This window comes from Miniopterus natalensis, chromosome 2, assembly GCF_054644295.1.
Source record: "Miniopterus natalensis isolate mMinNat1 chromosome 2, mMinNat1.hap1, whole genome shotgun sequence".
In the NCBI taxonomy this organism is placed as follows: domain Eukaryota; kingdom Metazoa; phylum Chordata; class Mammalia; order Chiroptera; family Miniopteridae; genus Miniopterus; species Miniopterus natalensis.
In genome coordinates this window covers 78,413,652-78,426,008 of record NC_142082.1, presented here as the reverse complement: position 1 = coordinate 78,426,008, position 12,357 = coordinate 78,413,652, and the positions used below count along the sequence as shown (strand labels likewise).

Below are 12,357 nucleotides of genomic sequence, written 5' to 3'. Positions count from 1 at the left end.
TATATGTTAAAAGCAGTGGAATTCTCTGAAACAGTTGATAGTAAAACTGAAATGAGAGTGCAAAGGGGTTTCTGAGGTAATTTCGAAGTGCTTCTTGGGAGAGGTCTTATAGTCTGTAAATTTCTAAATTTTATTTTGTTGTCTGTAGAAAACAGTATATTTGTACATATGTATTGAAGTTTGTTAATTTTGGTTTTTGTTAATGCTACTTACTTTATTCTCCTGGGCAAAGAGTGGATGTACTGAATTCAGTCTCTCCACAAGGGTTAATGTTTTTTCTTGCTGTGGTCAAGAGAACAAAACAGGCAATAAATGGTCATTCCTATGGAATTTCCCAGAAAGTGCACAGTCAGCACCAGGGCTGGGGCTGGCCCTGGAGGGAAGAGAACAGGTTGTTGCACACCCAGCCAAGGCACCAGGTGGACCCTCATCAGTTTTTGAATTAATGCCTGAGTTTTGGTTAGTTTGTTTTTTCACTAGATAAATTTTAAATAATAATCATTGGAAACTCTTTCTAGACCTTTGTGAAACCATGTTAAAGGACAATTTAAGAGGGTTAAAGTGGGGGTGGGGGAATATGTACACTAGTTTTAATGATTAGTTTTCCTCATCAATAAAATGGTGGAAAATAAGTTCCCTGCCCACCTCCCTGAGCTGCTTTTGAAAATCAAAGGAGGCCATGTTTGTCTTTATAGTCATTCATTTTCAAATATTTATGATGTTAGCCTTTTTAAATCCCCTTTGCTTTCAGGCCTTCCTACAAAACTGTAGGGAGGGCATTATTACCCTATTTTACACCTAAGAAAACTGAGGCTCAGATGCGCTTATACCCAAGACTGCCAGACATACCCTCAAGAAATTCACAACAAGTAGGAAAGACATATTTAAACAAACATACATGAAAATGTTCTTTAGTGTGTAAAGCCATGTACAAGCATATCATCAGTTCATTGTTGTCACCTTTATCACAATAATTAATATTATTATTGCTTATATTAGTATGGTTTAATAAAACATTTTCTTCCTTAGCTTAGAATTAGATAAACTGAAAACCTCGTTTGTTTTCTGGTATGAAAATGCCTATTGGCGCTCTGCCTCCCCAGAGCATGCCCATGCCTTTCCCTTTTCCTTCCCTTCCCCCTAAGCTCCAAGGGCCCTCCCTTTGCCTCTATACTTGTTTCCTAAGCCTATTTCTTCTAATAATTGCTTCTTCTACCTCTGTGATTTACCAAATAAATATTCTCTTGCAGAAAAAGAGAAAGTAATACTTGTTTATTTTTTTAATTTAAATTTTAAAAATTGGAAAATACAGGGTGGGTGGAGCAAAAGTAGATTTACAGTTGTATGTGAAACAGAGTTTATTCTTGTATTATTATTATTTATTATTGTATTATTCTCCATATGAACAACTGTAAACCTACTTTTGCCCCACCCTATATAGATAGTAAAAAATCGGAATTTCGTAGTTTACCCATAAATAATCTCAGTTTTATGTATTAATACATAAGTATATACTCCTGTAAGTCTATATGTAGATAGGCTTAACATGGAGACTTTGATTCTTCCTCAGTGGGGGTTTGGGGCCTCTGAGTATTGTTTGCTTCAAAGAAATAGTTCCCAACACGTCTGCTAACCCTTTTGACAGAAACATAGAATCAGTAATCCAGGGATTAAGAGCCAGCATTGTGATTTGGAGTTTGATGAATTGTAGCTAGACCTAAGACTAAGAAAATGAAGTTGGGTAGGGATTTATTTTTCCAACAGCCTGAGTGATTGAGGGTTATGACTTATTATAAGGAGGGAATTTCTGCTTACTAAGATATACTATATGAAAGATTAATGGTAGGTGGTGGTACATGGGTAAGCTAAATAGCTATCTTAGATGGGTGAATAAAGAAAAATTAAATTTATTAAAAGGGGATGGGTATACCCAAAAAGAAGGGCTACATAGCACTGAGCCAAAGGGTATTGGGTTCATGATGGCAGCAAACATATTCTTGGGACAGTGAAACAAGACAGAGCATAGAAGAAGCAACAGGAGAGCCGAGGCTGGGCTGCTTTGGCTCACTGAGAAGTCAGAGAGAGAAAGGGGCCTTGGAGACAGGTTCAAGGGGTAAAGCCCCTGCCCATTGCTCCCCTGTGCAAGTCTCATGGGATCCCCTCAGAGGGATGGAGATGGCGCTGGTGGGGAGCACATGCTGGGTCCTTTGTCCTGAGTGTATTTATCTCTTGCAGGTGGAACTTTTAGGGAGGGTCTCAGACAAGTGCCTCAACAGAATATTCATCAGCTTTCCAGGTTCCTCTTTCAGGGTTGTGGTCTCCACTGATTGGCCCAGGCCAAGGCAGGGGTTCATTAGTCAATGTATCTGGTCGTGAGTCAGCCATGGTGCCACTTGTCTGGTTTCTGCTGCTTACCTGGGCCTGGAGTGGAAATACAACTGAGGCCTAGATGTTATCTTTAGAGAGGTACGTTCAGGGGGACTTAAACCTTATGACCAGAGATATGCTGGGGGAGGATAGGTTACCCTGGGACAAGATTCTTACTTTCCCAGTTTCGCCCCTCAGTGGGCATCTGGGGCTTCCTGCCCTGTTGAGTCTCTGAAACCTAGTTTCTGTACCTGGCCCCTGTACCAGGCCCATCTAACACTATATTAAAGTGAATGTCCTTGAATATTTTCTTAGTTTTTCCTTCATCTTTTTCAGTTAAACAGGTATTTAATTAATATCAATTACAATCAAGTCACTGTTCTAGATCTCCTTTATGCTCATGTTATTTTATTTTAATTTTTAAATTAATTATTAGAATTTGGGCCCAGCCGTGCGTGGCTCAGCAGTTGAGCTTTGACCTAGGATCCAGGAGATCAGGGTTCGATTCCCGGTCATGCCTGGGTTGCGGGCTGCAGGCGATCAATGACTCTCTCATCATTGATGTTTCTTTCTCTCTCTCTCTCCCTCTCCCTTTCTCTCTGAAATCAATAAAGATATATTGAAAAAAAAAAAAAAGAATTTGATAACACATACTGCACAATAAGTTGTACAGTGAAAAGCAACTCTTCCTTCCCACTCCTGTACCCCAGTCACTTGATCCCTTCAGCTGCTCAATCCTCCTCAAACTCTGCACTGGTTTCTTATATATTGTCCCAGAGATAACCCAAGCATGTATAAGAATCTGTGTGTATAATAGTCTTTTTCTCACACAAATAATGCTAGCATACTGTGATAGACTCATTTTGGTAGCCCTTCCAAAGAACTACACCTCCCTGTATTTAAGTCCTTACGTAATTACCTCTCGTATTGACTGAACTTGGCCATGTGACTGGATTTGAGGTGAACTAGTAAGTGTGATGCAGGGACAGGATTGATATGTGCTTGCCCATTGGCACCTGTTCTCTGGGAATGCTCACTATTGTGACATGCCCTCTCAGAACCCACAAACCACCAATTGTGAGCTGTACCCAACCTAGCCAATAGAGAGGCTGCTTGAAGAGAACTGAGGTCCCTGTGGCCAACAGTTTCCAGACTGTAGCCAGCATCAACTTGCCAGTCATGTGATGAATGAACCGTCTTGCAAGTGGAACCTCCAGCCCCTGCAGTCCACTCCAGAAGATGTTATGTGGCACAGAGATCTAGGTTTCCATACCAAACCCTGTCCAAATCGAAAAACTGTGAGCATTCGTTATAAGCCACTAAACTTGGTTTGTTATGCAGCAGCAGATACCTGAAGGTACTAGATATTCTGTGCTTTGCTTTTTTTCACTGAACGATATATTAGATATCAGTCTATTTCAGTGTTTACAGAGTTGCCTTATTCTTTTTAAAAGCTGGGTAATATTTCATTGTATGTCTGTGAAATAATTTAATTAATCATTCTCTTATTTACAGATATTTATGTTATTTCCAATCCTTTGTTGCATGCTGTCTTTTACATATGAACATAAATATTTATTGGCTAAATTTTTAGATATAGAGTGCTGAGTCAAAGAATATGTGAATTTGTAGTTTTAATAGGTATTACCAAGTTGCCTTTCAGAAAAGTGACACTCCTACTAGCTCTGAGGATCCAGTCAAAGGGTACCAATCTGAGTGATGAAACTGCCACAGTGAGGCTAGGATGTTACATTTCTCCTTTAGTAGTATTTTTATATATTAAAAAGCCATTTGCATTTCCTTTTTAATGACATGCCCTCTTTTTTCTGTTGGATTGTTGACCTTTTTCTTCTTTGAAAGAGCTCTTTGTATATTAATACATTAGCTCTTAGTTTGCTTAATGTGAAGCAAAGCTTTTTTCCCCCTCAGTTTCTTAATTATCTTTTGCCTTGGTTTGAGCAGTTTTTTCTCTTATTATAGTTAGATATATCAGTCTTTATAGCTTCTGGATTTTCTTGTTCTTGTCTTGTCATATTTAGACTTTCCTCACTCTGAGATTATAATATATTTCCCTATGTTTTCTTCTAGTATTTTATTATTTTGCTTTTTATAGCTTCTTTTTAAATCTATCTGAAATGCCTTTTGATATATAGGTTCTAGATTTATATTTTTCTAGATAGGTTCTGAGGTGACTATCCAGTTGTTAATTATACTGTTGAGCCATGTCATCCTCATATACATTTCCATATTTAAACCATATATAATTTCAGTTTATTTACTGAATCCAGCAACCCTGTTTAGTTGCTGTCCCTTATATTACTTAATTATTCCTTTTTTTCTATGCTATTTTAGGAAATAGTGAATATTTTTAAAAACAATTCTTTATAATTATTAATCTCAAGCTAGCATATGATTTCCTTTGTGGATATACAAATTAACATTTATAATCTCTTTTAACAGTTGTTTAAACTTTCAACTTGTTAAGCTGCTCAAAAGCTGAAGTTAGATAATATGGCGATCAATTCATGTACTTGAGATTCATCTGAAGATAAGTATGATGTATAGGAATAGAGAGTAACATGCTTTTTTATCATGTACTATATATAAGGGCCTGTTCCCAAATTTCTAAAATATGTAATAGTACTAGTATAAAAACTATATCTAATTAAGAGAGTGCTGAGGCTGGGACCCTGTTAAAGAAAATTATGTCATGTTAATAGAATCGCTGAGGCCACATCATTATGAGAAGAAATCAGGAAATTATACTTGTACTATGATACATTAAGAAAATGGGTCCATTTAATTTGGTGATGCACTTGTAATTTTATTTAATGAGTAAAGCTGTCCTGAGCACCCAGGACGTCACTGACACTCAGCGAAGGCAGAACTGAGAAGTTCCATATTAAACCCAACTTCCTGTTCTTCCAGCTTTCCCCCTCCTGCCCCTCTTGGCCCAGCTCAGCTCCCCTGACTCAGGGGGCATACTTCCGGATCTTTTTTCACTGGATATGTGATCTGACCCCATGGGGCCTGGAAGGTCTGCATTTGGAACATGTGCCCTGTGGTTGTTAAGGTTAGTTAATCCCTACTGAGAGATTGTACAGACACACCTAGAAGGAGATAGAGAATTAAGGTGTTACCTAATCTTTGTATTTGCACTGCAGCAGGACCCCTAAACTTACAGCTGAAAGGACCAAGTTTTGGTGGGGGAGGGTTGCAATTTCAGTTACCTACCAGTGCTGGGGGAGGCGCACTTGGGACACCTGTGGGCTGCTGTGCTTGCGGCCTCTCTCATAGGCCTGCATGCTTGTTCTGTGCTTGTAAACTGTGTCATGCTCTCCTTTCCCACAGTCACCTCCACGTTTTCTGGGTAAGAAAAAACATTTCACTGAGATAGACAAGTTGACTTCTAGGTTCAGAATCACAGAATGTCAGACCTAAAAGGAACCCATCTGAACCCTTTTGTTTGATAAATACAGTTGACCTTTGAACAACACAGATAAGTGGATCTGTGTTCAAGGCTCAGCTTTTTAGATCTGAAATTGGGAATTCATGGATGTGGAAGGCCAGATGTCAAGTTTTTGAAGCAGATTTTCGACTGTAGGAGTTGGTGCCCCTAACCCCTGCATTGTTCAAGATCAACTGTAATGTCTATATAGCTTTGTTTCCCTGCATTTTATGCTCTTGTACTCTTGGGATGTTTTGACACCAGTGGCATTGTTTTCCATTTTCTCAGTGCCAGACAAGCTGGGATATTTTAGGGAAAAAATAGTTTTAAGAATAAAACAAATTATTTCTTTTTCTTTTAGGTTCTATCTAAACTTTCTTTGCCCGCTCGTGGCTGGGAACCAGCAATGAAGCAGAGTTTCGCTTTTGACAATGTTGGCTACGAAGGTAGTCTGGACAGTGTGTGCCCTTCACAGACAACCACCGGCACCATCAGCATTTTGGGCATGACTTGCCAGTCATGTGTAAAATCTATTGAGGGCAGGATTTCCAGTTTGAAAGGCATTGTGAGTGTTAAGGTTTCCCTGGAACAAAGCAGCGCAGCTGTGAAATATGTGCCATCGGTTATAAGCCTGCCACAGGTTTGCCGTCAAATTGAGGACATGGGCTTCGAGGCCAGCATTGCAGAAGGAAAAGCTGGTTCCTGGCCTTTAAGGTCCTCGCAAGCCCTGGAGGCTGTGGTCAAGCTTCGGGTGGAGGGCATGACCTGCCAGTCCTGTGTCAGCTCCATAGAAGGCAAGATTGGGAAGCTGCAAGGAGTAGTGAGAGTCAGAGTCTCACTCAGCAACCAAGAGGCAGTCATCACTTATCAGCCTTATCTTATTGAACCCCAAGACCTCAGAGACCATGTCAACGACATGGGTTTTGAAGCTGTCATCAAGAACAAAGTGGCTCCTGTAAGCCTGGGACAAATTGATATTGGGCAATTACAGAGCACCAGCTCAAAGACACCTTCAGCTTCTAATCAGAATGTCAATAACTCTCAGGCCTTGGGGCACCAAGGGAACCATGTGGTCACCCTGCAACTGAGAATAGGTGGAATGCATTGTAAGTCTTGTGTCCAGAATATTGAAGGAAATATCAGCCAACTCCCAGGGGTTCAAAATATTCAGGTGTCCTTGGAGAACAGAACTGCCCAAATACAGTACCACCCTTCTTACATCTCCCCAGGGGCCCTGCAAAAGGCCATTGAGGCTCTTCCACCAGGGAACTTTAAAGTTTCTCTTCCTGATGGAGCAGAAGGAAGTGGGACAGATAACAGATCTTCTACACGTCACTCTCCTGCCCTCACCCAGAGAACCCAGGTGCAAGGCTCGTGCTGTACCATGGTGCTTGCTATTGCTGGCATGACCTGTGCATCCTGTGTCCAGTCCATCGAAGGCCTGATCTCCCAAAGGAAAGGCGTGCAGCAAGTATCAGTCTCTCTGGCTGACGGGACTGGAACAATTCTCTATGATCCCTCTGTAATTAACCCAGAAGAACTCCGAGCTGCTGTAGAAGACATGGGATTTGAGGTTTCGGTCGTTTCTGGTATGTAATTAATACCGTTAATGAGCACTCTGGGGTTGTCTCCTTTCTCTTTGTGTCTTATGGCATCGTACCTGTGTGGTTGGACAGGTGAGCCACATTCACTGCCTCACATGTGGACCTTGATAACAAAATTCTGCAACTTTCCCTTGGTAAGTTTTTCAGGCTAGAGGAAATATAATTTCCAAGTATTTATTTAGATTTTGCCTCTCATGCAGCTGGGACTAAGTTGCTGAGGTCCTTAGAGTCTTGGCTTCTTTTCTGAGCAGAACCCTGATTCTGTTTTTATTTGTTTTTAAAAAGAGTACAATAGGAACACCAGGCCCTTCTCTGACCAAAGAAATCATTATCACTTTCTCTGAAGATTTCTCTGCTAAACCGAACAAAATCATAAAAATAATGTCACATAGTCTCACCATCCAGAGCCCATTGTCTTGTAAGTGGGAATTAAAGAAAGGATTTAATGATGATTTCCTTTGCCCCCCTTAATGACTATGAGAAGATGGGTGTGGTGACATTTTCCACAAAACACAAGGTGTCCACATACCTTGTTGTCACCTCACTAGACAGAGTTTCCAGGGTTGTGGCCGTCCCTGCTTTCCCCTCTTCTCTATGACCGGTTACTTGCTGATTTTCTTTCATTTTCATTACATGGGAGCTTGGCAAATGTAGCATCACTTCTGCCATGTGCCAGGACTGTGTGAGTTGTAGGCTACTGAATGAGTGCCACACAGTTTCTCCTGAGAGCTTATAGTTGTAGTGAGAGGGGTTCTGAGAGGAGGAAACCATTGCAGTGTAGCGGGACAAATCTTGTGCAAGCCCAGGCAGGGAGCACCTGAGCCAAGGTCTAGGCTTAGGAAGACCTTCTCTGAGATGGTGTGTGGGAGTCAACCAGTCAGGGACAGGGGACTGGGGTGGGGCAGGAGGGATGGGGAAGTGACCAGGGACAAAAGAGCCTGGCAGTGGTCTGAAGGCCTGAGAGGCAGTGCAGTGTTTGGGGAAGCTGCAGAGGAGAGGAGAGTGGCCTGAGTGTGAGGACTTGGGAAGGGTGGCAGACAGTGGCTGGGCCACCTCAAATGGGGCTTGCATGTCAAGCTGAGTTTAGACTTTATCATAAAGGCAAGGGGAGTCACCAGAGGAAGCCCAGATCAGATTATGTTTTAGAAGAGCAGTCAGTATCAGTGGGGGTTGAGGCAGTGAGATCACATAGGAGGCTGGGTGAGAAATGATGTGGGCTGGAGAGCAAGAGGTAGATTTGAAAGACACTCATGTCAGATCCACCAAGTTTGGTGTCAGATTAAGGGTGTGTGTGATGGGGGGAGGCTAGGGAGAGCCTGGGATGAGCCCCAGCTGAGGTAGGTGCTAGACGTTGGCTGGGTTTATGAGTCCTGAATTTTGGGGAGAGTGGAGCTGGAAATGCACATTTGAGTGGTTGGAGCCAGGGTCTTGAGATGATGGAAGACGCAGGAAGAGTGAGTGTGAGAAGGGGAGGAACAGAGGAGGAATGTGGTGGCTCTGGTGTGAAAGAAAGAGGAGCACCTGCCCCCATCACACACATTCTTAATTTGACACCAAACTTGGTGGATCTGACCTGAGTGTCTTTCAAATCTACCTCTTGCTCTTCAGGCGAGTGACACAAGAAGAGGAAGAGTCCTGGAAATAAAGGAAGAGTGTCCAGAGAGGCTAAGGTTTAACTAGGAGGAAACCATTGGCAGGAGTTGCTCACCACCTACATGGTGGTAAGGAGGTGCAGACCTCCAGTAGCTTGGGCCTGGAAGGGACGGAATGGGGTAGAAGATAGTGAGGGATGATTGAGAGAGAGGCTGAAGATGAGGGAGTGTGGGACATTTTGTGAAGGACAGCTATGGGGTGGTAATGTTTTTACTGTTTAGATCCCAAGATACAGGCCCTGCATGTCAGTGCAAACGCAGGCTGGACTAGGATGTGGACAGTTTCTCAGCTTCTGGCTAGAGCTTCATGCTGGAAGGGAGAGACTGGTTCATCACTAAAAAGAGATTGCGGGCAAAGCCCACTGACCACACTCAGGGCCAGGTGGACTTGAGTTACCCATGTCCATGTTCCCCATTTTCCAACCACCACTGAGATATAATATTTCTCCCAGGAAAGTTGCTCTGTTGTGATACTTTCCTGCACACACCCACCCTTTAAAAGGAGTGGATAAGTCAGGTGGAGTGACTTGGCCCCATCTGTACTTTGTCTTTGTACCAAGTTTCAAGAAGGAGGTGTTTTTGTGTTGTTGTCTTTGGTCTATGTTTGTTTTTAAAAAATAAAAATCAGTAAGGAAAACACAAAAGAACAGTAAATCTGTACTCAAAAGGGGAGAAATGTAGTATGGAGTAATCGTCTGCTATATTTGCGTGAGGTTTAAGGTCTTTTAACAATGGAATCAGGTTAATGGCAGTAAAAAGACATTTGTATTGAACTACATAATCCAGAATATTTGGATTTAATTAAACTTAAAAAAAAAAGAAAACCACAATGATTTTTCTTGCCCAGAGTTATAAGAGTTATGAAAAACCCAAGAGGTATTTAGGATATCAGATTTACCAAATAAAAATATAGGATACCTAGTTAAATGTGAATTTCAGATAGATAACTATATTTTAGTAAAACTGTGCCCCAAATACTGCATGGGATATACCTATACTGAAACATTATTCATTGTTTTTCTGAAATTCAGATTTAGCTGGACATTCTGTATTTTACCTGTCAATCTTAGTTTAGGATAAACCCTAAGTGTGCTATGACTACCCTTTAGAGCCACTTAATGTTAAACAGGCATCGTTGTGTTCGATTATTCATCCTAGATTGAAGAGGAACTCCTTGAGGACAGTCTTCAAACCATGTGATTCATTTCTCCTTTGACTCAGTGGCACCCACCACATAGTAGGTATTTGTGAAGGAAATGAAAGAGACAGAAAATAATGGGCTGTTACCAGCAGGGTCATGAGGTAGCTCAATGGAGGGCTTTAACCCAGGGAACTGTTTACAGAGATGATAGCTGAAAAACCAAAGAGAATGGGAAGGAAACCCAAGAGATTAGTAATGGCAGAAGCTACCACCTCCAGGCAGGTGGGTCTGAGGGAAGAGCCTAGGGTTGAGGTTGCCTGACAGCAACTGGTGCCACTGAAACTAAGAAGGGAAAGGCTATTGCCAGGCCCTGGCCAGTGTTTCTCAGTGGTTAGAGCATTGCCCCATGGACCGAGGGGTCTTAGGTTCGATACCCAGTCACGAGCATGTACCTGGGTTGCAGGTTCAACTCCCCAGTCCCTGTTGGGGTGCGTGTGGGAAGCAACCAATGGACATATATTGATGTTTCTCTCTCTCTCTCTCTCTCTCTCTCTCTCTCCCTCCCTCCCTCCCTCTCTTCCGCTCTCTCTAAAAAAATCAATGGAAAAAGTACCCTCTGGTGAGAATTAACAACAACAAAAAGAGGCTTTGGGCAGGGGCTGGGCTCACAGTAGACAGATGGGAAACACTTTCATTTTCCCCCCTTTCTGTACTATTGTTTCCCACTTTTTACCTCCTGGGTGCCAAATTTAATCAGAAACCAGTTGACAAGGGAGCCTGGGAAAGTGATTTGCAGGGGTCAGAACCCTTGATAATGGAGCAAAGGGCAAGAAGGGAAGGGCCTGTGAAAACACATAGGCAAGTGACAGGCTTTGAATTTCAACCAGCTTATTTTGTTACTGAACTGAAGGGGGTTTGTTTGCCTACGCACATCAAAGGCCAATAAGACATGAACAGGAGTCTGCAGCCAAGAAAGTAAGGATTTATTAAGGAGGTGGCACCATGCCCGGAGTCACAGGTAGCTCGTGCTTGATGACCTGGCTCCTCGGTGGCTTCCAGGGGATGGATTATATACAGAAAAAAATCATTAGTCATGGTGACTAAAGGAATTAGAGTCGTGGTCTCTACTGATTGGTTGGTGCTAAGTTGGGAGTAATGGATCATTGCATTTGGTCCTGATACCAGCCGTGGTATTGCTCTGTCCAACTTCACATGTATTTGTTCTGTCCGATCTTTCTACTTTCCTGTGTCCGGAGCTAAAACACAACCGAGGCCAAGATATGGTCTTTAGTAGGATTTAAAACTGTCTCAATAGTCAACAGACCCACTACCTTGTTCCTAAGACTACTGGATGCTGCCCAGAGCCTCATTGTCCTGAGGGCTTAATAATTAAGCAAGGAAGAAAGAGGTGGGTGAGTCAGGGCACTGGGTGAGGCCAGTTTGAGTCAAAGGAAAAATCAAAATAAAAGTCCAGATTAAAAAAAATAAGGTTTCTGTGTCGTTACAATTTGACAGCTGAAAATACATTTAGACCTGGTTTTTATCTAGGAGGCAGCTCTGCATCTGTTCACTGATTTGCATGGTAACTGTTTTTTGAATTAATGAATAAATGGATGGAGAGGTGGATATATGAGTATATTGTGAGGAAACGTCATCTGTTATGTATAACGTATTCCTCTCACTGTTGTAAATGTGTAATGCCACTTTTAGGGCATGGTTCTCTTGTAGCAGCATGTGTTAAGGATCTTATGGGTCCCAGGCCCTCTGCTGGCTTCCATGAATTGCTCAGAGGAGTCTAGCAATTGCCTGTATGTGGTTCATACAGGGTAGCAGACCACAGAGACCCATCATCCAAGGCAGGTTTAGAATAATTGCGACAAGTAAGGTGTAGGTAAAGGAGAAAATCCAGCATCTGGTTGTAGGGCTCCCAGAGACTTGATGGTAGAGGTAATGTTGGAGCAGGGCTTGGATAGGATTTCAGAGTGGATAGGATTTCATCAGGCACACTGGGCAGAGAAGACATAAGCATAGGCCCACAAGTAGGAGTCCTCCAGGTATATCTTGAAAGCAGTCTGGCTTGGAGGGAGCTTGGTTATAATTGATGGGAGATAAGGTTGGACAGGTCAGCCCCCTTGTCCACGCCAC

At 42.3% G+C, this 12,357-nt stretch overlaps 1 protein-coding gene across 1 annotated transcript in view; it reads left to right on the top strand.

Annotated features, from left to right (window-relative positions):
* Positions 1-12,357, top strand: part of ATP7B (ATPase copper transporting beta) — an 81,502-nt gene that overhangs the window by 30,384 nt on the left and 38,761 nt on the right. The window contains exon 3 of the mRNA XM_016213589.2: positions 6,177-7,404. Coding sequence (XP_016069075.2) covers positions 6,177-7,404 — 1,228 coding nt within the window. The remainder of the gene's footprint in view (positions 1-6,176; positions 7,405-12,357) is intronic.